The 22,750-nt window shown below is 43.5% G+C and overlaps 1 protein-coding gene across 2 annotated transcripts in view; it reads left to right on the top strand.

Moving 5' to 3' along the window:
- Positions 1-22,750, top strand: part of CNGA3 (cyclic nucleotide gated channel subunit alpha 3) — a 645,151-nt gene that overhangs the window by 416,744 nt on the left and 205,657 nt on the right. For both annotated transcript variants that reach the window (XM_069636583.1, XM_069636584.1), the window contains exon 3: positions 14,016-14,132. In XM_069636583.1, the coding sequence (XP_069492684.1) occupies positions 14,016-14,132 (117 nt within the window). The remainder of the gene's footprint in view (positions 1-14,015; positions 14,133-22,750) is intronic.

The following is a 22,750-nucleotide window of genomic DNA, read 5'->3' on the forward strand; positions in this document are numbered from 1 at the left end:
TTCCGACGAGAAACTGATTGGGATTTATCCGCGATATTCTTATGAGACTGGTATTGATACCTTCGATGTGATTTACAATCGAAAGAAAACAATATTGGGCACGCACAATGAGTTCATCTTATCATAACAGGAAGTCATACTATTCTTGAATAGCAAGTTAACCTTCACACTCCGCTTGTACAGAGAGGATTTTTCTCACCATTAACTACGTTAGCGCATGGAGGAAGGCTGGGTGCTGTTCTTCTTAATAGAACCCATTTAAGAAGGTGCTTTACAGATATTATTTGGCCTTGATAACGGCCGTGTCGACTGCAACAATAAATCAGAATTGTCGGAAACCAGATCATCTTGATTTGACAACACTTATTTAAATATATGCCAACTTTGTAAAAGGGACTATCCATAAGTTCTTTGCGCAACCCAACAGCATATTTTCCTATTAATTGCTCTTAAGAGGGGTCTGGCTATGGTCCAGTAGTGACCCTAGTAACACAGTCCAAAATAAAGGGAATGTCCAATCAAGGTTCTATAAACATGTATATACTTTAATCAAACACACCATCTGCAAGAACACTAACTAGAAAACACTGTACAAAACCAGCCCCTGTGGAAAGAACAGTCAAGATGCAACAGATAGAAGAATGTATCACTCTGATTATAAAAACAGGGGTGATAGGCAAATTATTAACAAAAAAAGGATATGTGTTTCGGTGAAAAAGGTGCAAAAGTGAACTACCCAGTCTCTAGGGACCAAGTCCACCAAAGGGGCACTTATTGGTCGACAGTACCATGTTTTAGGCCGTTGGTGGTTGACAGCATCAAACTCTGCTTTGAGCAGTGATGTGAGTGGATCAAGCTCAGTTTGGGTGTGGTGGATCGTGTGGGCTCAAGTACCAAGCAGGTATTGAACAGGTTCAAATGCGGTAGCCCTGTGGGTCTCGAAGGTGATGCAGGTGGGGGTGCTCATCAGGATTTGTTTGAGGTTGCGCCGGTTTTAGTTTGGTTGTAACTGCTGGGAAGGTTTGATGAGTAGCCAGACGACGGTTGCCAAAATGGTGATCATGTTGCTCTGATGTGCGTTTAGACAAAGTGGCAGTCCAAGGGGAGATTCAGGTCAAATTGTAGCATAACACATGATTTGAGCTGGGGAGTGGCTCTCCAGCGGTTCGGGACGGGGTCCCAGTGTCAAATGGCCAATTTGAGCCTACGAGGTGACGGGCTCAGCAAGGGCACAATGCAGCATCGAGCAGCCTCAATGTGCAAGCAATTGTTCAAAGGTTCGGAGGAATGCCAGAAAGTAGCACCGGCAGGATCCCTTGACCCCGATGACCTTGTGCTCCGTTTCATCAGGGCCAATGGCAGTCCGACCGGTTTTTGAGGCAACAGAGAAGGGAGCCTTAGCAGATCTGCTCCTACAGCTGCTGTGAGACCCAATTCAGGGTCTCAAGGACAAGGTGAGTCCTTTAAGAGTCTGTTCTCCCAGCTGTCGGACATTCTGGTGCAGAATGGCAGGTACAAGTCCACAGCAAGTGTCACACTGATTTGCCCTGGGAGTGGGTAGGGGGAGCTCTCCTCTGTGTTGGACTGCTCCTTCTTCCCCTCAGTGGTTGAGGGCTTTGGAAAGTGCAACTTTCCGAGTAGAATTCCAATGAAGCGTTCTCAGGTGTTGTTCCAGGTTGAATCAAAAAAGAGGTGGGAGACCCTTTCTTTTAAAGGTAAAAGTCTACAGTTGGTTTGACTAAAGTTAGCCTGCCTTAGTGGTCCAATTCCTGTTCTTGAAGGAAGTGTACTTTGCCCTTCTGACACCACACTCAAAGTACTTTGCTCCACAGAAAGTGGATGGGACAGGAAGGAGAGAGCCAGAGAGAAAGAAGATGGTGGAAGACTTCCTCCACTGTACAGAGCCTTCCTGACTACTTCAACTACATTCCCTTTCTTTTTCACTAAGATCAAAGGACTTTAGAAATGCAGCACCCTGGTGTGAGGCTACTCCCTTTGAATGAGTGTGCTCCTTTTGATGCCCGGGCCCAGGGAATCTGCCAGGTCAGCAGCTGTCATGGGTGGAGGGCGTTACCTACCCTCACAAGAATATCAAAGAAGTTCATGTCCTGTCATTTGGCAGGCTCATCCTGTCTGGCCCGAATACACATCACGTTCCATAACTTGTGCTGGCTCACTGGAGCTAACACATGTGTGTTATCAAATTGAATGTGGCTGCAATGATCATAAACAGTGCCATGCAGCATGCCTTAACCCAAGCATGGCTTTATTCAAGAGTTTAACCTGCCACCATCATGGTTTACTGCTGTGCTGCGGTATAGCTAGTGCTGCAAATCTGAATACTGATGCAGCAGGACACAGATACATACTATGCATTTGGAATGAAGCTTATGAAAGAGGAATCTGATCCACAGATCACCCTTTCAGAGATGGAATTACCTTCATCATTTTATTATTGAATACATATCAAAAAGGCCAGGTCTTTCACACCCTTGCCAGATGGAAATTCATCACACTGGGTTGAAAGTGAAAACATTTTCAGAAGAATAAGGAAACTTGTCTGTTCTTATATCTTCCTCAACAAATGCTGTTGCAGGCCTCCCCGTTCCAAGATGGAGATGACACAGCTACAGATGAAGAGAGAATTCTGAGATTAGAATGTTACACAACATTCTCAACTGCTTCTCAGACCTTGAAGGAACCTGTCAAGCTTCCCTCAAGCTCCAGAAAATAGTTGCCAAGAAAGAAGAAATCTTGGAACACAGGGAATCACAATTACGTTTTCAGCGAGGGACAAGCTCCAGATTTCTGTTGGGATGTGCGCTTCATTTCTGAACTGAATAATAGTCTTGAGAACACTTGTAATGCTGTGATCAGAACTGCCGTCCACTTAAATATCTTTATGATGTCTTGCTTAACAAAAGATTTAACATTTTCGAACCTGCATTTCAGTGCCAGCACACTTCAGGAAGCAGCAGCCTCCCGCTCCCTCTGTGGAACACAACTGTGGAGCAGTCAGTGTCTTGAACGCGAAAGGAGCTTCTTGTTACAGGTCGTCCACAGGCCGGTGTCCGGAGTTCCCTTGGGTTTCCCACTGGAGTAGCATCTCGATCTCCATGTTTCATCCATGACTGCGTCTGGTCGATGCAGTGAACGTGTCAGAGTACCGTTCTTCTCTCAGGATTCCATATAGGTCTCCAACTAAGAATGTAAGCAATCTTGAGATCCTACTTTCATAGGGGCCTTTTCAGACTTGATCGCTGTGAACTTTAATTTGACAAAACCTTCAGATTGAGTGTACATGACCTAATCTCAATTCAGAAAGTTGCACTTCATGAAATTAATTCAGCTCCAAGACTTTCAAGTAGAAAGGACGACTTGAACTACCACTCCCAATATTTGAAAGGAGATATGTAGATAGACATTTCTGCTCCTAATAGCGTAGGGATAGTAGCAGTCAGTCAGGAAGACTCTAGTTTCTAAAGTCACTTAACAGTGGAAATAGAGTTATTTTTTTTAAAGTATCTTCATCGGATCCAGAAACAACTCCTCAGTGTGTGGATCCGCCAAATAGCTCCAACACTAGCGAGTTAGCCTATGGAACTAAACTCTTTTAGAGTGGTCAAGGAATCTGTTAACATTTGTTGGACTATCCCTGAGGTATTCACCATCTTGAGTGGGTGTTCCTGATGTTAGTAATTTATGCCATTTCAGATTTTAAAAACAGGTCTGCACGGGCATGTTGATTGGGTCCTTCCCCCACTTAAAGGGGGGACCTGTTGTGTTACTCAAGGGGGGTACCTCTATTCCTCAGCCATTATGCTCCTCTTTCCAAGCCTTTTGTTACCCTTCAGCTCCAGTCACCTGTAGCAAACCTCTGTGCATCCATTGCAACTGTCAAAAAATCTCAACCGGGAATTTAATGTTAATAACTATAGGGTCTTCTCAAGTAGAACAAACACACAGCTGATACTAGCCCCAAATTCAAATAGTGGGCTAAATGATGATTTTTAGTGGTATTAAGTTACGCAATAGCTTACAGAGTGCTCCTAGCCTCTGATAATGTCAAACTCTGATACAGGGTATCAGCATTTGTATTACAGCTTTTTAAGGAAGAGGTTTATTGCCTGTATGTTATTATGACAGGGACATTGTATACCAGTGGTAATTCCTGCATACTGTAGATGAGAAAGAGGTGCAAAATCGCTTACCAGATGTATGCAAAAGATATCTTGTATCTTTCCAACTTTCAAACCGTAAGTCATTAAGTGGCATATAGAACAATAACGTCGAATAGGTTGTCAGTTCAGAAAGATTTTCTGTTTGAATGTAAGGAATCACTATCAGGATTCGCATTAAATACCAATCTGCAAAACTTCACACATCCTGACATTCACTAGAGATATTAGGAATATTCACCGCCCGTGGCAAAACTAATATCTACCTTTCATGGTCGCACATAGACCAAAAAACAATCACAACTGATGTCTTTTACTGGGAAGAGGTATCTCTGAACATATAACAACGGCAAACTCCATTGCCATGAAACATCATTAAGTATGACTTCCTCTTCAACATCATTGTACATGGCAATCAATATTTCAGAACAAACTATTTATCTGCATAGGGATAGGGATCGGGATAGGGAGAAAAGCATTCCCCCGCCCCAACCTCTCTTACACCCACACACATACCCGGGGTTGAAGATCAGGGGGCAAAGTGGTGAATACTCTTTGTTGGAACAGCATGTCTCTATAAGTAGCTCAATCAACAACTTTATAAGAGAAAAGGGAAGGACAAGGTGGTACAAGACCCTTATAATGCATGGCCGCCTGCAATAACACTATAAAAGCTTCTTAATCCAGTCTATTGGCAGGGACGTCATTTGGGGATTACCAGGGGTAGCAGCTGCTACCCCTGGCTCCCCCTCTTCTACTCCTAGGCCTGTCCTTGCAACCCCTGGGCCACTGGACAAAGAGGCAGTGCCAAGAGCTGATATCTGTGTTACACCTGAAAAAGGCGGTTGTAAAAACAGCTAAATGTGCCACCGCTTTTTTCACCTGCAATCTTGATCCCGTTAGCTGGAGAAAAAACAGGGATGCAGGAAAAACCATGAAGGCGCCATGACTAAAAGGCTGGCAGTGCATTTGTAAAGAATGCCTGAAAGGTTGGGTTCAGAGGCAGGGCTGTCTGTGCAGCTGATTCCCAGTACTGTAGTAACTGGAAGTGAATCGGGGCTAAGTCTAGCTAATTGTGACTGGGTAAAAGCAGCCTGTAGTACTCAGTGACAGCACAGCACAAAAGCAAATCTCATCAGTGTTTCTTTGTCTGCTTTGCACATCCAGTGATCCACTAAGCCTGTGATGAGAGGGGTGCGCCCCTGTGGCTTCTGCCATCAATCCTGCCTGGGTACTGTGTGACCTGACCCAGATCTGCCAGACCTGCATCACAGGCAGACTGTAGATAGACGCAAGGTGAGATAATTAATTTACATGAAGTTGCCCTCCAATTTTGAGGAAAACCATCTCTTGCGTCCTCAAGCAAAAATATTTTTGGAAGGATAGATAGCTCAGGGGCAAGGCACTTGCTTTGGGAACAAGAGGATGCAGTGCAACATGGGTTATGTTCCTGTTCCAGTGCTTAGAAGCTGGAGGAGGCTGGCATTGAGCAAGATATAAAGGACCAAAGAAAATAATAAAATTTGCTTTTTCTAGGGGTGATGTTGTGGAACTGCTGCTGCTGTTTACATTTTCAAATCATTCATAATTACTGGAACAGCTATGGCCAACCCTCTAGACCATTGTTTTTCTAGTTGAACCTGTGTTGGTCAGTTGCTGTTTCTCATCTGTGGCCAGACACATGGCAGGCACTGGATGTCTGAACTTTGAGGGGTAGACCTCTTTTAGGTGATTTTCTTCACATTCTTCCTCTGACAGTTCCTTTTGTACTCCTAGGTGATTTCAATCTCCATCTTACTACTACTCATTCTTCACTTCCATTTCTTGCTATTCTGGACTCTTATTTCCTCTCCCCTATTGCCACCCCCTTTTCACATATCTCTGGGTCTCATCTTGATTTGATTTTTTCTGTTCCCTCTCTATCCATTTCTGGTGCGTCATATCTCCTTGTTTATCTCTTGATCACTATCTTCTTCTTACCTCCATCCTTCCTTTATCTCCTTCATTACCAGTCTCTACTTCACTTCGCACACTCTCTCGACGCGACCTGTGTAACTTTAACACCTCATTATTGGTTTCTACCTGTACTGCTGTTCTACCATCCTATTCTACTTTCTCAGCTCTGTCAGACGATGATGCAGCCTCTGTTCTTTTTTCTTCACTTTCTTCATCTCTTGATACTCTTTATCCTGCCTCTCCTTTTAATCCATCTCGTAGAGCTTCTCAACCTTGGCTTTCCACCCACATCCAGTCAATGCGGCATGCCTTACGCCACCTGGAAAGGCGATGGCTTTGTTACAAACCCAACAACAACTTTAAAACCTATTCATAATATCATATTTTATATGATGATTGTCTTCTAGCAGCAAAACGATCCTATTTCTCGGATATCCTTCATGCCCAGTCAACTCATCCACAACGTATTTTTCAAACTCTCTCTCATCTTCTCTCTCCTGCAACTCTAGACCCTTCCCTCAACTCTTCTCTATCTGCTTTTGACATTGCTTCTTTTTTCTCTTCCAAGGTGGCCTCTCTCCGCCTTGCTATCGATTCTTCACTGTCTCCTTCTCCAGTCTCATCCTTTTCATCTACTCTTCCTCCGGTTACTTCTATTTCTCATTTTTACACAATCACAAATTAAGACATTTCTCTTTTGATGACTCATGCTCATCCTACGACTGCACCCACTGATCCTATTCCATCGGTCCTCACCTCTAAGGTCTATCCCTCTCTCAAATCTTATCTCACATCCTTCTTCAATATTTGTCTTCTAACCTCAACTTTTCCTTCCTCCTTCAAACAAGCTTCTATTATTCCTATCTTGAAAAAATCCTCTGCCGATCCCTCTCTTGTTTCTAACTTCTGTTCTATTGCGCTTCTCCCATATATATTTAAGCTACTTGAACGTCTTGTCTATCTACAAGTCTCTTCGTTTGTCTCTAATAATTCTATACTTCCTCGTTTCCAATCTGGTTTTCAACCCATGCACTCAACCGAAACCGCTCTTCTTTCAGTTCTAAATTCGTTGCCTACATACCGCTACTCTAAACACTCTTCTATTCTCATTTTATTAGATCTTTCTACTGCCTTTGATACTATTGATCATTCACTTGTGTTAGCCTCTCTGTCTTCCTTTAGTTTCTCTGGTTCTGTTCTCTCTTGGTTTAAATCTTATCTGTCCCAACTGACATTTTCTGTTTCCTGGGTTGAGGCAACTTCTGACTCCCATCCTCTTGCTCATGGTGTCCCACAAGGGTCGGTTTTAGGGCCTTTCCTTTTTTCTCTTTATACTTCTCCACTTGTTAAAGTTGTTTCTTCTTATGGTTTATCTCACCATTTCTATGCTGACGACACGTAGATCTTTCTGTCGTTCTCCTCCTTCTTATAATGGCCATCAAATCATGGATGTCCTCTCATTACCTTACACTTAGTACTACAAAAACAGAATTACTCATTTTCCCTTCTACTGCTATTCCCTCTCCTATTGCTCCTATGTTTGTTTCATTTCCTCCTTCTCAACTTTTCTTTGTATCCTCTGCTCGCATCTGGGACTCTACTTTGACTCTGCTCTATCATTTAAACACCATATTTTTTCTATCTCTTCTCGAACCTGCCACTATCATCTGTTTAATATTACAAAAGTTTGCTCTTTCCTAACCTTTGGCACAGCTAAATTACTTATATCATCTCTAATCTTTTCACGTCTCTTCTATTGTTCCACTGCACTCTTTGGTCTCCCAACTTCTCGACTTGCTCCTCCAAAATCTGTTTTTAATGCTGCTATTGGGACAATCTTTTGTCCGACCTTGCGTGAATCAGTATCCTCTGCTCTTCTTGCTTTGGGTTGGCTTCCTTTCCATGCACAGCTTAAATTTACTTTTCTTTTCTTGGTATTTAAATCACTGTATGGTCTCACTCCTGAATATCTTTTGTCACTGGTCTCATTATACACTCCCTCCCGTTCCCTTTGCTCTAGTTCTCAGTTTGGACTTGAAGTTCCAGCCCCTCCCTGTGCCCAATCAGGCTTTTGCACTTTTGCTCACCTTGCCCCCCTGCACTGGAATCTTCTTCCTCTTTCTCTACGCTCTATCACCTCCTATCCTTTATTTTGCAAATGTCTGAAATTACATCTGATCCAGCAGGGTTGATTCATGACGCCCAATGTCAAGCTTCATCTGTTTGCTTTGTACCGTTTTTACACTTTTGCTATGTTAAGCGCTTTGGATTAAGGCGCTATATAAATACCAAATAAGTACAAATACAAGTTCATCATTCCTGGCACAGCTCTGGGCAACCCTCCAGACCATTGTTTTTCTAGTTGGACTTGTGTTGGTCAGTTGCTGTTTCCAGACTGTTGGCAGGCACTGGATGTCTGAACTTTGGGGTTTAGGCCTCTTCGAGATGTTCTGGCTGTTTACTGTTTAGCCCAATTGATGTACAATAGTCCAGGTTGTTGTGTTGGACATCTGCTTACATTCACAGTAATTTGGTAATATGGACCTATACACACTGATATTAATTCTACATATGGTGATCCATTCTTTTATGAAATGTATATCATATTACAGTGACATTGTAACCATTTTTTATCTTTCTTAGTGTACTAAGGAACAATGCTATGTGATGCCACCTCCTGCTTTGTCAAGGGGGGAAAGGTTGTGTACCATAACTTCCCTTGATGTCACTTGGGGGCGCAGTCAAATGGCATCACTTCCTGTGATGTCATCAGAGGTCAAGAGCAGTGTGATGTCACTTCCATTACCCCTGGCATTTTGGTGAAACGACGTCCCTGGCTAGTGGCGATGTCACTATTGACCTGTAAAAAAAAAATTACCTCACCACTGCTCACTCAGACACCTCAGAGAGACTAGAGGTAATCTTTAGATGGACCACTTTAGAACAGCCCTCTCGAAATAGTAATACTAACAATATAATTTTTTCAAAGTGTCACTTGCTCCCCCACACCCAATTGTGTTTGCCACACTAGTATGTCTCTATTTCTATTAAATTACAACATACAACTTCCTTATTTCTATCAAAAAATATCAATTTATTTCATACTTTATAAAACACAGTAAAAGAAAAGATATATCACATTTCACATATCTTATAATTCAACAAAATTCTAAAAAACACTTTATGATTTATACAAAAGTCATGCAGCACATCAAGAACAATTTGTCTGGTACTCCAATTCCTTGGTTAATATTTTGTACATGGAAAAATTTCTCATCAAAGATCTATTGTGTCACTCCATCTCTAATCATGGTGTTTTACACAAGTCTCTATACCTTCTCACACTTCGTGCATCCGTCACTCATTCACTCCTCTCATTCAACATTCATGATACACCCAACATGTTTCTTTCCTTATATTTTTATACAGTTAAATAGGAACTTCCTCAGGGGTGAGTACCACACCAATTTGTAATGTGCACACTAATCTTGTCTTTTCAACTTCATCAGGGGATGGTCAACTGTTCCAAACCCTTTCTTCTTTCATCTAGGCAAAAACACTGAATAGGTATCTGTGAGAAGCAAGTAATTGAAAAGATGGTTTTATTATTTGACCACTCTCTGTTGTAATATCATTAATACAACATGCTATGTATCACACCACAGCGGAAGGGAACCATTAACTTGACAACTCCTTTCTGCCAATGTACCTTAGACTCATTTTCTCATGGGAAGAACACTCTAGGTATAAATTAAACACCATACCAATCACATTTCTCTGAATGTTTGCCACAATGTTGGGGCCACTATGCATTACTCTACATTAACATTTCTTAATCATCCTGCTACTTCTAAAGGACAGGGAGCATGCAACCTGTTGTAAGGAGGTCTATAAACTATAGGATTACCTTGCGTCTAAATGTGCAAGCTCGCAAGTCGATCAGAGGTATTCGTTTTCTTACATCTGTATATCAGTCCACCGATATTAAATAGCGATGTCCCTTCGTCTACTCAACCAGGTCTCATGGTATATGCAGCTGTTAAATATATATGACTTTATTACTATGGCTTTTAAGTCATATGTTGTAGCATATCATAGCAGCAACAAAGCTTCTTACTCTGATGTTTATAGTTGGTGATCAGGCTAGCCAGAATCTATTCCTTCTAAACACCTCAAACTTTCTGTCAGCTTGCAGACCACAGCAGGTGGCAAATCTCTCTTTTAGCCTGGATACCTACTTACTGCAATATCTTAGGCACTCTACAACTGAAAAGAGTATAGGAGCAAATTAGTGGTCTGGTTCATTTGGCTACTATCATAGAACTACGCATAGAATCACTTTCAACACTCTATTGTTGAGAATAGTATCAGAGAAAATGAATGATCTGACTCGACTTGCAACTGCCATCTAGAAGACATAGAATTACTTTTGACGCTCTACAGCTGATGACAGCATAGGGACAAATTAATAGTCTAGCTCGAGTAGCAATTGCCATCGAAAACACCCCATAGAGTCGCTTTTAACGCTCTACAGCTCAAGATAGTAGACAAACAACATAATGGTCTGGCTCATGTGGCTAATACCATCGAGAACATTGAATCGCTTTTAGCATATAAAAACTATCCTACCCTGTCAGCAAATGTTGCTCTATTGGCTTATCTGAGCGCTCCGTTAATAAAGAGTCATTCCAACTCCTCGCGGCTGTGCTTGCTGCCTTCCAACAGACTCCTGCAGTGGCGAATGCTGTCCAATCTGTCCATATATTGACTGGCTTCTACAGTCCGTTTGGATGGCTCTCTTTTAAAGGCATCTTCCTATTACCATCCGTGTCACGTGATCGCGTAATCACGTAATCATATAATGTTGCCGGGTCCCTTACTCTAAAGTGAATCGGATCGGGTCTTTTTAACATTAACTCAAACAAAGATGTTACATAGTGGGCATACAGGCTCACTGCTGTAGACTACACTTGCTACAGGGACTCTACACTTTCTCAGACCCGTGAGTAGCTCAGTTGTTACGCATGACGTACCGTGCCGTGTGTTTTTGAATCCATTACACTCAGGGTACTAAACTTCACTTCGCATCTCCCAGTACCACTGTGATCATTGTATTTATTTATTATTATTATTTTTTTATTGTTTATACCTACCTAGGTCGTTAACACAGATGGCATCGTTATGACCCACACTATCCACTGCTCAGTAATCAATTATTACGCTTAAGTTGTGACTACACAATGCCTGCTGCATGAGCCTGCACAGAGCAGTATTCCAGCTGTCACTGAAGCACTCAAAGCCATTACAAGTTTTTCAAATTCCTCTCTTCCAAAATAGGTTTATGTAACACTTTACAGCCAATAACTGATAATGTACTGTTTGTGGTAGTATGTTTATTTTGTGCAGTGCTGGAGTTTAACACATGAAAAAAAGAATCTGTATGCTATTGCTTATTTTAAAACACAAAAAGAAAGCTTGTTTTAAATGCATCTTATTAAACTGCATACATTATTTTTCAGCAATATATTAGAACAAGGAAATGGTTTGTTTTGATCCAAACAGATTCTCCATTGATTGCATGCATCAGTAACTGGAAGATCTCTTGCATTACATTATTCAAGAAGCCACGCATTAAAGCGGATGACAGTGCATGGTCACGTGTTATAAGGTCTAAGGAGTAAAATATCCCATAAAAAGATAGTGCAAGTTACCTCAGAGTTCCATGACCTTATAAAAGAAGTCATCCATCGTTCCTCTATTTGGTCACGGAGCACCGAGTTGACTTGCAATATCCTTATAACGTATGATAGGGGGTACTTTATCCCATATATAAAAAATGGCTGCATTGTCCATGAAATCCCTTAAAAATTAGTTGGGGTATGTTGGAAGTGTTTGTGGGTGCCCTTTTAAAATGGCTGCCAGATATGCAATGCTTACAAGTGTTCACCTTTCGTTTCAGCCATTTTTTCACTGAATTGCACATTGCACATTATTAACCATCTGTTTTGCGAACCACGGTTATTCAAATCTGTCACTTTTTAGCAGCGCAATGCAGACGGTGGCGTTAATTAATTTGGACACTTTTTAACGTCATGCATTCTGTTGTCACATTTACAGTCAGCTTTGCATCCGATTGCAAATTCGCAGCTGCTTCGTACATCCGGCCAGAGGTGTCCTTTTTGCTTTCAGACAATAAAGGGATTCACTGCTCAAGCCCAGTGGGGTACACCCGCTGCCTTCTGCTCCTGCACCAGCCATCCCTGCCCCCCACACCCCAGCGACCCCATACCCTACCCCCCCACAATGCAAACACCATAGCTTGCTTTTCTCCACTGCACCCCACACTGCTGTGTTTACAGTACTATAGAGAACACGCAGAAAGAAAATGCGGTCTTTAATGACCATTTGTTGGTCTTTGTCCCCCAAAGCATACACCTTTAAGCAGCCTCCCCCTCCAATCACCCACCATTCCCACCTCTTAAGAGACAGGCCTAGGGCTATAGGCACTCCCCCCTGCCCAGTACCTGTACAGACACTGTGTCTGTAGCATATATTTATTTATTTTTACATTTATAGAGTGCACCTAACCCTTAGGCATCTGGGCGCTTATGCTTAAGAAGACGGTTACATTGCATACTTAGTTACATTACATGCTTGGTCAAGATACAGGATATACATACATGGGTAACAACAGTTCAAAGGTACCATCCTTGCAAAGCTAGGTTGAGCATATTTTTACGGGGTGCCTTATGCTCGGTGATAGGTAAGGCTTCAGTTCTCAAGGTCTTGGCTGAAGAGCCACGTTTTGAGTCTTCTATGGAAGGACCAGAGTGATGGATCTATTCTTAGCTCCGAGGGCATCCGAGGGCATGGTATTCCAGTATTTGGCTGCGACAACAGGAAAGCTGGAGGCTCCTGCTTTTTGGGGTTTAAATCTCTGGGTGGTCAGGTGGCCGACATATGTCGAGCGGCTTAGTCTGGTGGATTGTGCTTTAGAGATTTGTTTCGTCAGGTACATCAAGGCAGTGTTGGACAGACATTTGTGTGTTAGAGATAGTAATATATACTATATAATATATACTTATATTGTATAGTATTCATTGCAGAAGATACATATCAGTGCTGAGAACCGGGTTTTGTGACTGCTTGACAATGTGCTTTATGTCCCAGGCACTCTAAACAAAGGAACAACATCCCCCCCACCTCCCACCCCCCAGCACCTGCAAGATAGCTCAGCATGGTGTGCCACTAGAGAGCTGTCCTCACGACCGAGATTCAAATCCCCAGTAGGAAAGAAGTTACTAAATACATCAATAAAGGTGCCATCACTGCTGTCCAGGAATGCTACTCTGGGTTACATAAAGTAAGAGAACAATCACTGATTTCCTAAAGAAGTAAGGGGACGCTGTACCCTTATGTTCCGTCCACTTTGACCTCTGCTTAAGCTCCTGTTTTAAAACCTGAAATGCATTTGACTGAGCTACATTGCATCTATGTTTGTATTCTGGAAGCTTCTGTATTATGGGTTTGAAATGATAACTATTGAGCATAATGGATATTTGAGATGGGAAACAAACGATGCATGCACACGGGGCAATTCCTTCCCTCAAAACCAGGAGTCCTCTTTGAAATGAGTCGGTTGGGAGGTGGTGGTGCCTATTTTGTGTGAGTTGATTGACATGCGTGACATGTGCTCTCCTGAGTGTTTTCTCCTTTGAAGCTCTCCTGTGGAGTGAAGCCATCGATGTGTGTGCATGACCGCAGCTGCTGCATGCTGAGCAGTGTGAGTGCTGTGCCCAGCGCGAGAGGCTGCATCGGCATTCCTGCACAGTCGACTAACACCGGTGCTTCTCTTTTGTCCTTCGGAACCCACCGTTGCAGGAACCATTCTCTGTGCGAGGACACATCTTCGGAGCTGCAGCGCGTGATCACCATGGAAACCAAAGGCCTGACGGAATCCCGCCGGAGTTCTTTCACGGGCAGGGGAGCCATGACCAGGTAAGCGGCTTAAGCCTCTGCCTTTGACTTGCGTGGACAGGTGCGCGCTGCACGCGTCTCCGAGCTGCACGCAAGGGCGCGAGCTGGGACATGAGCAGTTTAGGTTTCTTCAACCTTGTTATGCAGAAATGGGTCAGTGGGTTGGGTCGGGCACGTGCATCGAGAGTAGGGCTGCGCACCTCGCATACGCATATCCTCTCAGGTCTGCTGGATGCGGGCCAGGAATATATACTGGAAAAGTGACATCTCACGCACTTCAAATGGAGGTTACTTCAGTCATTGTAAAAACCTGCAGGCTTTAACTATCCAGTGGCTTGAATAGATAAGCCACAAGTGATAGCTCGCTTGGAGGGGGGGGGGGGGGGGGGGGTTGGGGGGTCGACGAGCGGGTAAAAAGGCTACTTCAAACTGTAGCACGAATGATTGCCAATGTCGTGCAGTACCGGCATGCCTCTCACGCGATGTGCTTGTGCAGGTGCACTTTCTATGGAAGGTAACACACGAAAAGATGCTCGGCAACTTCCTTGACTAGAGTGTGCCAGGTGTCTAGGGACTGTGGTTTGTGCATTCTAGAAACGTACTTGCTCACCTCACCTGCGGGTTTTTTTCACCAGAACGGTGGCCGTGTACATAATACCCTAAGCCTCATGCAATACGTTCCCGCAGCACAGTCACTGAACTGAACAGCGTTAGATGGCTCTGTCCACTGTAGTCAATATTTCAAACCGTCACTCACAATTGTTGCCAAGGTTCTAAACGTAATAGTATTAAAAAAAGAGGAACATATTGTTCAAGGTGTCATCATTTGCACAGAAGTAGATCTAGGTTTTCGGGAGTTGTGACAGAAAAATAAATCTAGTGGCTACATTGCTGACGCTGGAAGCACGCGATTTGTGTTCTAATCCGACTAAAATGGTCTGATTCGGGGAACATTTATCTGAATACCTGTCCCTCACATATGTATCTGCAAAAAAGACCAACACTTAATAATGTGCTGAACACCACCATTAATTGCAGAATTAAAAAATGAGCCTAGAGGTGCAGGGTGCACTCTCCTTGTCCTTCTTCTCTACTCCTTCCTCCCTATAAATAAAGTCCTCAACTTCACTCCCTGCACTCTCCACAACCTGCTCAGATCCTCCCCCACTTCCTCTCAACACCATGCTGGTTGGCTCTCCATGCACAGCCACTCACGTTTCAAGTCTGTGAAGCTATCAATGGTCTTGCTTCTTCAGTACCTGTCAGACAGGGCCTCATTACACGGTAGGCGGTGTCCATGCTGGTAAAATACCAGCACCGCCTTGGAGGAAAGGGGAATTACCGCCCTGTTCCAAGGTTGGCGGGGCGGTAATTCCCCTTTCCCCCATTGCCCTTCCCCATTCCCATTTCTGCCCCATAGGGCTCTATGGGAATGGGGAAGGCGCTAATTACGGTGCTGCAAATTGCGGTACCGTAATTAGAACCCTGGTCCCTTTGCGGGTTGGTTTTTAACACCTGCTAAACAGCAGGTGTTAAAGTACCAACCCGCAAAGGGACCTCGTAGTAAGGCGGTAAGGGTTTACCGGTACCGGTGCGCTTAGCGGTACCGGTAAACCCTTATCACACTACGTGTAATGAGGCCCTGTATCTCTCTCTAGGCAGTATTGTCTCGGGAGGATAGCTTAAGGGCAACGTGCTCGCCTTGGAAGCAAGACAACACGGAGCAACACAGATTCGATCCCCGGGTCCGTGCTGGGTATCAAGCTCATTATAAATAACCTATCCTATCTCAATACCTCCTTTCCTCCTCTGCACTCAGCCCCACTGGCTTTCTCCCTACTCGCCCCACTCCATTGGATCACATTCAAAGCCAACCCAAGTGTGGATCTCTTCAAAGCCCACTTGAAACTGGACTTGCCAAAGAGGGAACTCCACCTGCCCTCTCCTCCATTGTCCCTATCTGACCCCTTCACCCCTTCGTTGTCATGTAATAGTGTAATTTTGTATAATTGTACAGTACTCTTTACTTTGTAGATATATTTAGTTTCTTTTTAGCCGTGGTCTATGTCACACTTGGTTCACACCCTCATAATAAACTGGCTCACCACCTGTTCTCATCTTTGTACTATTGCAAATTGACATTGCTTTTCTTCTAACAAATGCAAATAAATAGGGGGACCCACTCAGTTTCCCGAACCCTGATTTACCATTCTCCCTACTCACTTGGAAAGTGAATGTACCCAATGCCATAAGTTGAGTGTCTATACTGTTCCAGTTTCTATGTGGCTTGACTCCTGATCCTGCAGAAATTGCTCACTGGAAAATCCACTGAGCTTGGAGACGCCTGTTTTGTAGTGAATACTACTTCAGAGTTGGTGTTATCAATAGATCAAATTTGTCGTAGTAGTTATGCAGTCAATCAACAAGGCAAACGGATTGACATAAACGCTGTACTTAAAGTTCAATCGGTTTGTAATGTATTTGCCGGATTGTACTGTTCAATCATTTAACCAGCAGAGGCCCTTGCCGGTGCATTTCAGACTTTGTCCTTCTTCAGGGCGGGCTCTAAAAAAACATAAACAGAATGGGGTAAACTTCACCCCTAATATCTTGAAATTCAAACAAACATAGTATATCACATTGCATAATCTTGTACAGAATGAATAGACACATACCTGCCAAGGAATAGTGCACTCTACTTGTTTTAACAATTTTACAACTCGAGTTCAGTGCAAAGTTGTTTGTTGGTGCGAATCAATGTAGTCTTGCACTCTTTAATTACATTCCCAATCATCATATTTGGTTGTAGTTAAAGCAGATACAATATCCATGGCAGATTATGCTTGTTCATTTCCCAACATTAATCACATACTGCACAAGTCTGTTTCTTCTAGGAATACTGAAGTTGCATGTTCTAAAGGTACATACAATATCTATGGCACATTATGTTTGCTCATATCCCAACATTAATCACATGTTGCACAAATCTCCTTCGAGGAGTACTAAAATTGCGTGTTCTTCATCCTCCTTCATGGGCTAATGTCGCGTTTTATCAATTGTTCACTTTTACGCATTCTCTTCATCAATAGTTCATAGAAAACGGTGTAAATCAAGCTCTTCATTCAAACCTAATGGCTCAACAGTTTCAAGCCTGCCTATCCAAAATGCCTTGCGCTGTTTGAGTTTTTTAGTTGCATTAATTTGTAGATACTTGGTTTTGATGACTTCTAAAATTTGGGCCCGTATCTGTGTGAGCTGGTGCTTGTGGTCTTGAAAATGTCTGGCTATGGGTGAATGGCGGTTGTTGGTTCTTACATTGGACTTGTGTCCATTCCAGCGAATACGTGCTTTGCGACTGGATTGTCCAACATATGTGATATCACATGGGCACTTGATTGCGTACACAACGTTTGAAGATTCGGATGTGACATGGTCTTTCAATTTAATGTTTTCTCCTGTGCGTGAATGTGTTATGATATTGCCCTTGATCACATTATTACAATTTTTGCAAGAAAGGCAAGGATAAGTGCCTGGGTGTTTAGTGGGTTGTTTCTTTGCTCGATTTGGATTAGTCTCGACAAGAAGATCCTTTAAATTGTGACTGTTGAAATGCAAAAATTGGCTTGTTACTGAAATTAGTCTGTAGTTTTGTATCACATGTTAATAATGGCCAGTGCTTCAATATTGCTTTCTTGATTCTGTTCGACTGAATGCTGTACTTGCTTACAAACACAAGTTGTGTGTCGGTGCTGGTGTCATGACTCTTAGGTATTAGCAGTTGATCGCGTTCCTTTTGATTGACTTTCTGTTTTGCTTCTTGGAGTTCAGATTCCTTATATCCTCTTGATTTGAATTTGTCAAGCATTTTGGATGATTCGTTTTCCCAGTTTTCATTGGTGTTAACAATTCTTTTGACCCTCAGTAATTGGCTATATGGTAAACTCAAGATGGTTGAAGGGGGATGAAAGCTTAACCTATGTAAAAGGTTAATTCTGTCTGACTCCTGATCCCCACTGTCACATGCCTTCCTGGGAGGCACAGCATTGCCTATTGAACTGCAGCATCCCGGTTAGTGCTGGGTGACCAATAATGGCCACACACCTCACTGATTCCTCACAAACAATGCTAACTCCCTATATCCACAATAATACATTTTAAATACAAATGCTCACATATACCATAATACAGGGTTCTTCCCGCAAATATCTAGTGGCATTTAGGAAATGTATGCCTGCCAACAATAAGACCAGATTAATACCCCAAATCAGCAAACCCACAACCGAATGTACAAACCATTGCCACCTCTGTCCAGGAGGTTGAAGCAGTTGCAGCTCTCTAAACAAAGTAATTCCCGAGGCTTTATGAAGAGTTTCCCTGTCTTTTCTGGTAATTTCACACCAAAACAACACCCCATTGGCAATCCTTATTTGCAGCTACAATGAGGGCTTATATGTCCACTTTCTTTGAACTACATGCTAACCTTTAGCACCGTACATGGAATTAACCAGCCTCTCAAAAGGCTTAGAATGTAGTTAATAAGTATTGGCCCGTGAGTTAAAGCTTCAGGTTTAGGGTCTTTGAAAAGAGAGTGTGGCTGGAGAGAGAATGTGGTACGGGGAAACAAAATGGAGTTGCGTGGTCACCAGAACTTCCTCAATCCAAGCAGGTGATTGGACTTCCCGGCACTAATTAGAAGCATCACCAAGAACTGGAAGATGGACACATGGTCATTAAGAGATCGGATGGGCTTGGAGGTAAACAGGGGGTGAAGAGAAAGAGGGCAGGGGAGTAGAATCAGGCTAGGTAGTAAAATCTAGGTGAGGCAGAAGTGTGTAGTAGGCATGACGATTCAGGTGACTGCGTGTGTGGAGGTGTGTAAAGTGCACACCTTTTAGTGGGCTAAGTGTGTTGTCAAACGTGTATCAGTGAAGTAATGCTCATTGTTGTTCCTTACAATCCTTTTTCGGGCATTGCATCCTGCTTGGGTACATGCGTCCTGTAATAATTGCACAATTGGCCAACTTGACACTCGAGAAGGACTACAAAAATGTAACTTTCATGTATGATTTACTGGAAACTGAACTAAGTTTTGAAGATGTAATCTTTGCTCAAGCCTTTAGTATCTTAGTACTAACTATTGCACACATCAAATATGCAAATGAGTTAGGTTTTGATTATTTCTAGAGCCTCCACACCAACAGCTTGGATATCAGCTCTTCCCAGTGAAATTGTGGTTAGCAAAAGTCTGAAGTAGTGCTGAGCTGGCTCTCTGGAAGCTTCTAAAGTCATTCATTTATTTGAGAGTTGGGGATTTACAGTGTAATTTAGGCTTTGCAAGTTTCGCGGCAATCTATTCTGTACCTAATAGCGATACCAGCCTCCTCCATCTAACCAAATACAAGCAGAAACAGAGAGGAGGAATTGGGCTGGGATTGTAAGGTACCTCTACAATTAACTCCCTATCTCTGGAACTAAGACTCCAGTGCAACCATTGCCTATTCAGGAATAACCTGATAGTCTTTGAGCCGTAGAAGGCTTTGCCACCTTCTGTGCTCTTGAGCCCTCCACATGAGTGTCCCTCAATTAAGGCGTTCACGCAGATGCCACACCCACCTTTTGGCCCCTTTTCCACCCTCCGAAGACAGACCACAAACTGATCCCTGAGTCAGAGGTCACACTAGAATTGCAACCCCCATCAGACCCCCCTCCTTGCATAATCTGCCAATTATGCAATTGCAATTGTAGCCTACATGCTAGAAACACTCAGGACTGTAGCCTTTGGTCTGCATTGAATGCTCCCTTCCCTGTCTACCCTGCCACCTGGCCTCTCACCCTCCTTCTAGTATTCCAAATCTATTTACCGCTTCATGCTTGCACTGTGGAAAACACCAACAAAAAAAGAAGTCGACATATCTTTCCTTGTCCATTGCCTGAGACATCTGTTCTATCTACTCATATCACCCCTCTTTTGGCCAGACAATATCTCTGAGGCCCATGGAGTTCTGCACAATGTCCTTGTTTGTCAGCAGGGTCTGCACATGCAAGCTCTTGTGACACTGCATGCAGACGCCTCCTTGGGCTGAATATAGGTTTCTACGTGCTCAGGCAAGTATCATTGACAGAGTGTTGGTGGACTTAAGTTTAAAACCCTCTCCTGGGAAGTGAGCCACTGTCCGAGGTGTGGGTTCAATCCTCTGCACGAATGAGCTCATATTATTAATTTTCCTTCCTCCTTTTCACAAGATGGTTGGCCAGGAAAACCCCAAAACGCCCATCACATGATGGTGCCAGAAATGGAATGAATGTAAGGTCGTTTCTAGTGGCTCCTGTGCCCTAACTCCACCATTCTCTTGATTTTACTTCTGTCTTTAGTTACCCCCTTCACCTGCACCCCATTGCCACACAACAATAGTGCGTCCAGGTGCTGCTCTTCTGAAGCTCCCACAGAGCAACCATCAGGGGTACTGTTAGTGTGTGGTGCTTCCTGAATAGAGAGGAAAGGCTGAATCTCCCTCATCACAGAAGAGATACCCAGAGAACCAAGAGTTAAGAAAGCCTCGGGAGTAATCTCCCTCGTCACAGTAGTGATACTGAGAGAACCAAGAATCAGTGATCTCCCTTGTCACAGTGATTATAGGGAAGATACAGAGAGTAAGAAAGATGTTAAGAGTAATCTTCCTCATCACTGTACCAGTGTTAAAAAAAACAAAGAACCAAGGTGACACCAGGAGTATTCTCCCTTGTTAAAGTGACCACAAGAAACTACTCAGAGATAAAGAGTGCTTCAGGAGGAATTTGCTTTGTCACAAAGATATACAGAGCAAGAGAACTTTCAAGAATACATGTTCTAATAAAATTGTGAACACAAGAAAGGGAAGAAGCCAAGATCTATTTGACAGTGATCTTCCTTGCATTAGTAATAATGAAGCGGATAAAGAAAGTTCTGGTATATACATACACTGGCGTAACAGGGGCCCCCGCAGACCCTTCGGGGGGCCCCACCAGCACATGTCCTGGGAGGGGGCCCCATTGGAGAAAAAAAAAGAATTTTTTTTCTTCAAAAAAAAACATTTTTTTTTTCTTTTTGAATTCAGTTTTCATTCATGAAGAAATTATTTCTGTAACAGAAATAATTTCTTTATGAAGGCAGAGTGAGTACAAAAAGAAAATGGGCCTCATCCCTGTTCAGGTGGGTCCCCGAATATTTCCCAAATCGCTCCACCGCTTCCATGACTGACCCTGCATCCTTGTAGGGATCCTGGATGTACACAGTGGGCCTCATTCCGACCTGGGCGCAAAGGGATACCAGGCACCGTTAAGGACATTGGTGCCGGTAATCTCTTTGCGCCCTATTCCAAGGTCCCTTAGCGGGTCCCACTATGCAGGCGCCCTTAGCGGGAGCCGCAAAGGGACCAGGAAGCAAATAACAGTACCGCAAATTGCGGTACCATTATTAGCTCCCTCCCCATTCCCATTGAGCACTATGGGGGCTCAAATGGGAATGGGGATTGGCTTTTTCAATGGGGACTTACCGGTCCCGCAAAGGTTGGACTACACCGGTAAGTCCCCATTGAACCAGGTCGGAGTCGGTACCAGTATTAGCACCATGGCTACCTCCAATCTCGGAATGAGGCCCAGTATGTCGTCTGCATACAAGGATATTACAGTCGGAGGGCCTCCTAATCGCAGACAGCTTCTGCCGTGCTGCTGTTGCACTAGATCAGCCAGAGGCTCAATCACGAGGAGCAAACAGCAGGGTGGACCACAGGCATCACTGCCTTGTACCACCCTCTAGTCTTATGCCCTCTGATAACATTCCATTCGTGTTGACCCTTGCTTTAGGTGCTGTATACAGTAAATGCACCCAAGATGTAAAAGTGAGGCCAAACCCAGCATTCTCCCACCCTTTAAACAGGAACGGCCAATACACTTGGTCGAATGCCTTCCGCATATCTAGCAATATAGCCACCGCGCTTGTATCTGGCGAGACAAGTTAGAGTACATTATAAAATCGCCTTAGGTTCAGGGATGTGGCCGTGCCAGGTATAAAGCCAGACTGGTTGTTCTGGATCAGGTGCAGCATACGCGGCTGTAATTCATTTGCTATTGCCTTTGCAAAAATGTTGGTGTCGACATTGATCAACGAAAGAGGTCAATATGTGGCACATTTGCTTGAGGGCTTGACCGGTTTCAACATAACTATTATCACTGCTTCCCGTACCGATTCTGGATGAGATCCACCTGTCTGTGCCTCCTCCCACATCTGCCATAAATACGGGGCCAGGTTGTCACAGTGCTCCTTGCAAAATTCTGCTGCCAACCCATCTGTTCCTGGTGCTTTACCATTGGGCAGTCCCATAATCACATCCTTAATCTCTTCCACGATCAGCAGTGCTTCTATAGCTCCTGATGCTTCCCTGGACAGCAGTGAGGTTGGAATGGCATCTAGGTACCCCTTAATTTCAACCTCGGTTGCCTCCGCCTTTGGTTGATATAAACTTGGGCGTAGGACATTAGAGGGACAGGGGGGACAAATCCCCCCCACAATTTTAAGTGAGGGGATATAATAGCATTTATCCCCCACAGAATGTGTCTGTGTTGTGCACAGAGCACTGTGCCTCTGCCACTGTCTGCACATT

Source organism: Ambystoma mexicanum, chromosome 7p (genome assembly GCF_040938575.1).
Source record: "Ambystoma mexicanum isolate Mex_15411 chromosome 7p, UKY_AmexF1_1, whole genome shotgun sequence".
Classification (NCBI taxonomy): Eukaryota; Metazoa; Chordata; class Amphibia; order Caudata; family Ambystomatidae; genus Ambystoma; species Ambystoma mexicanum.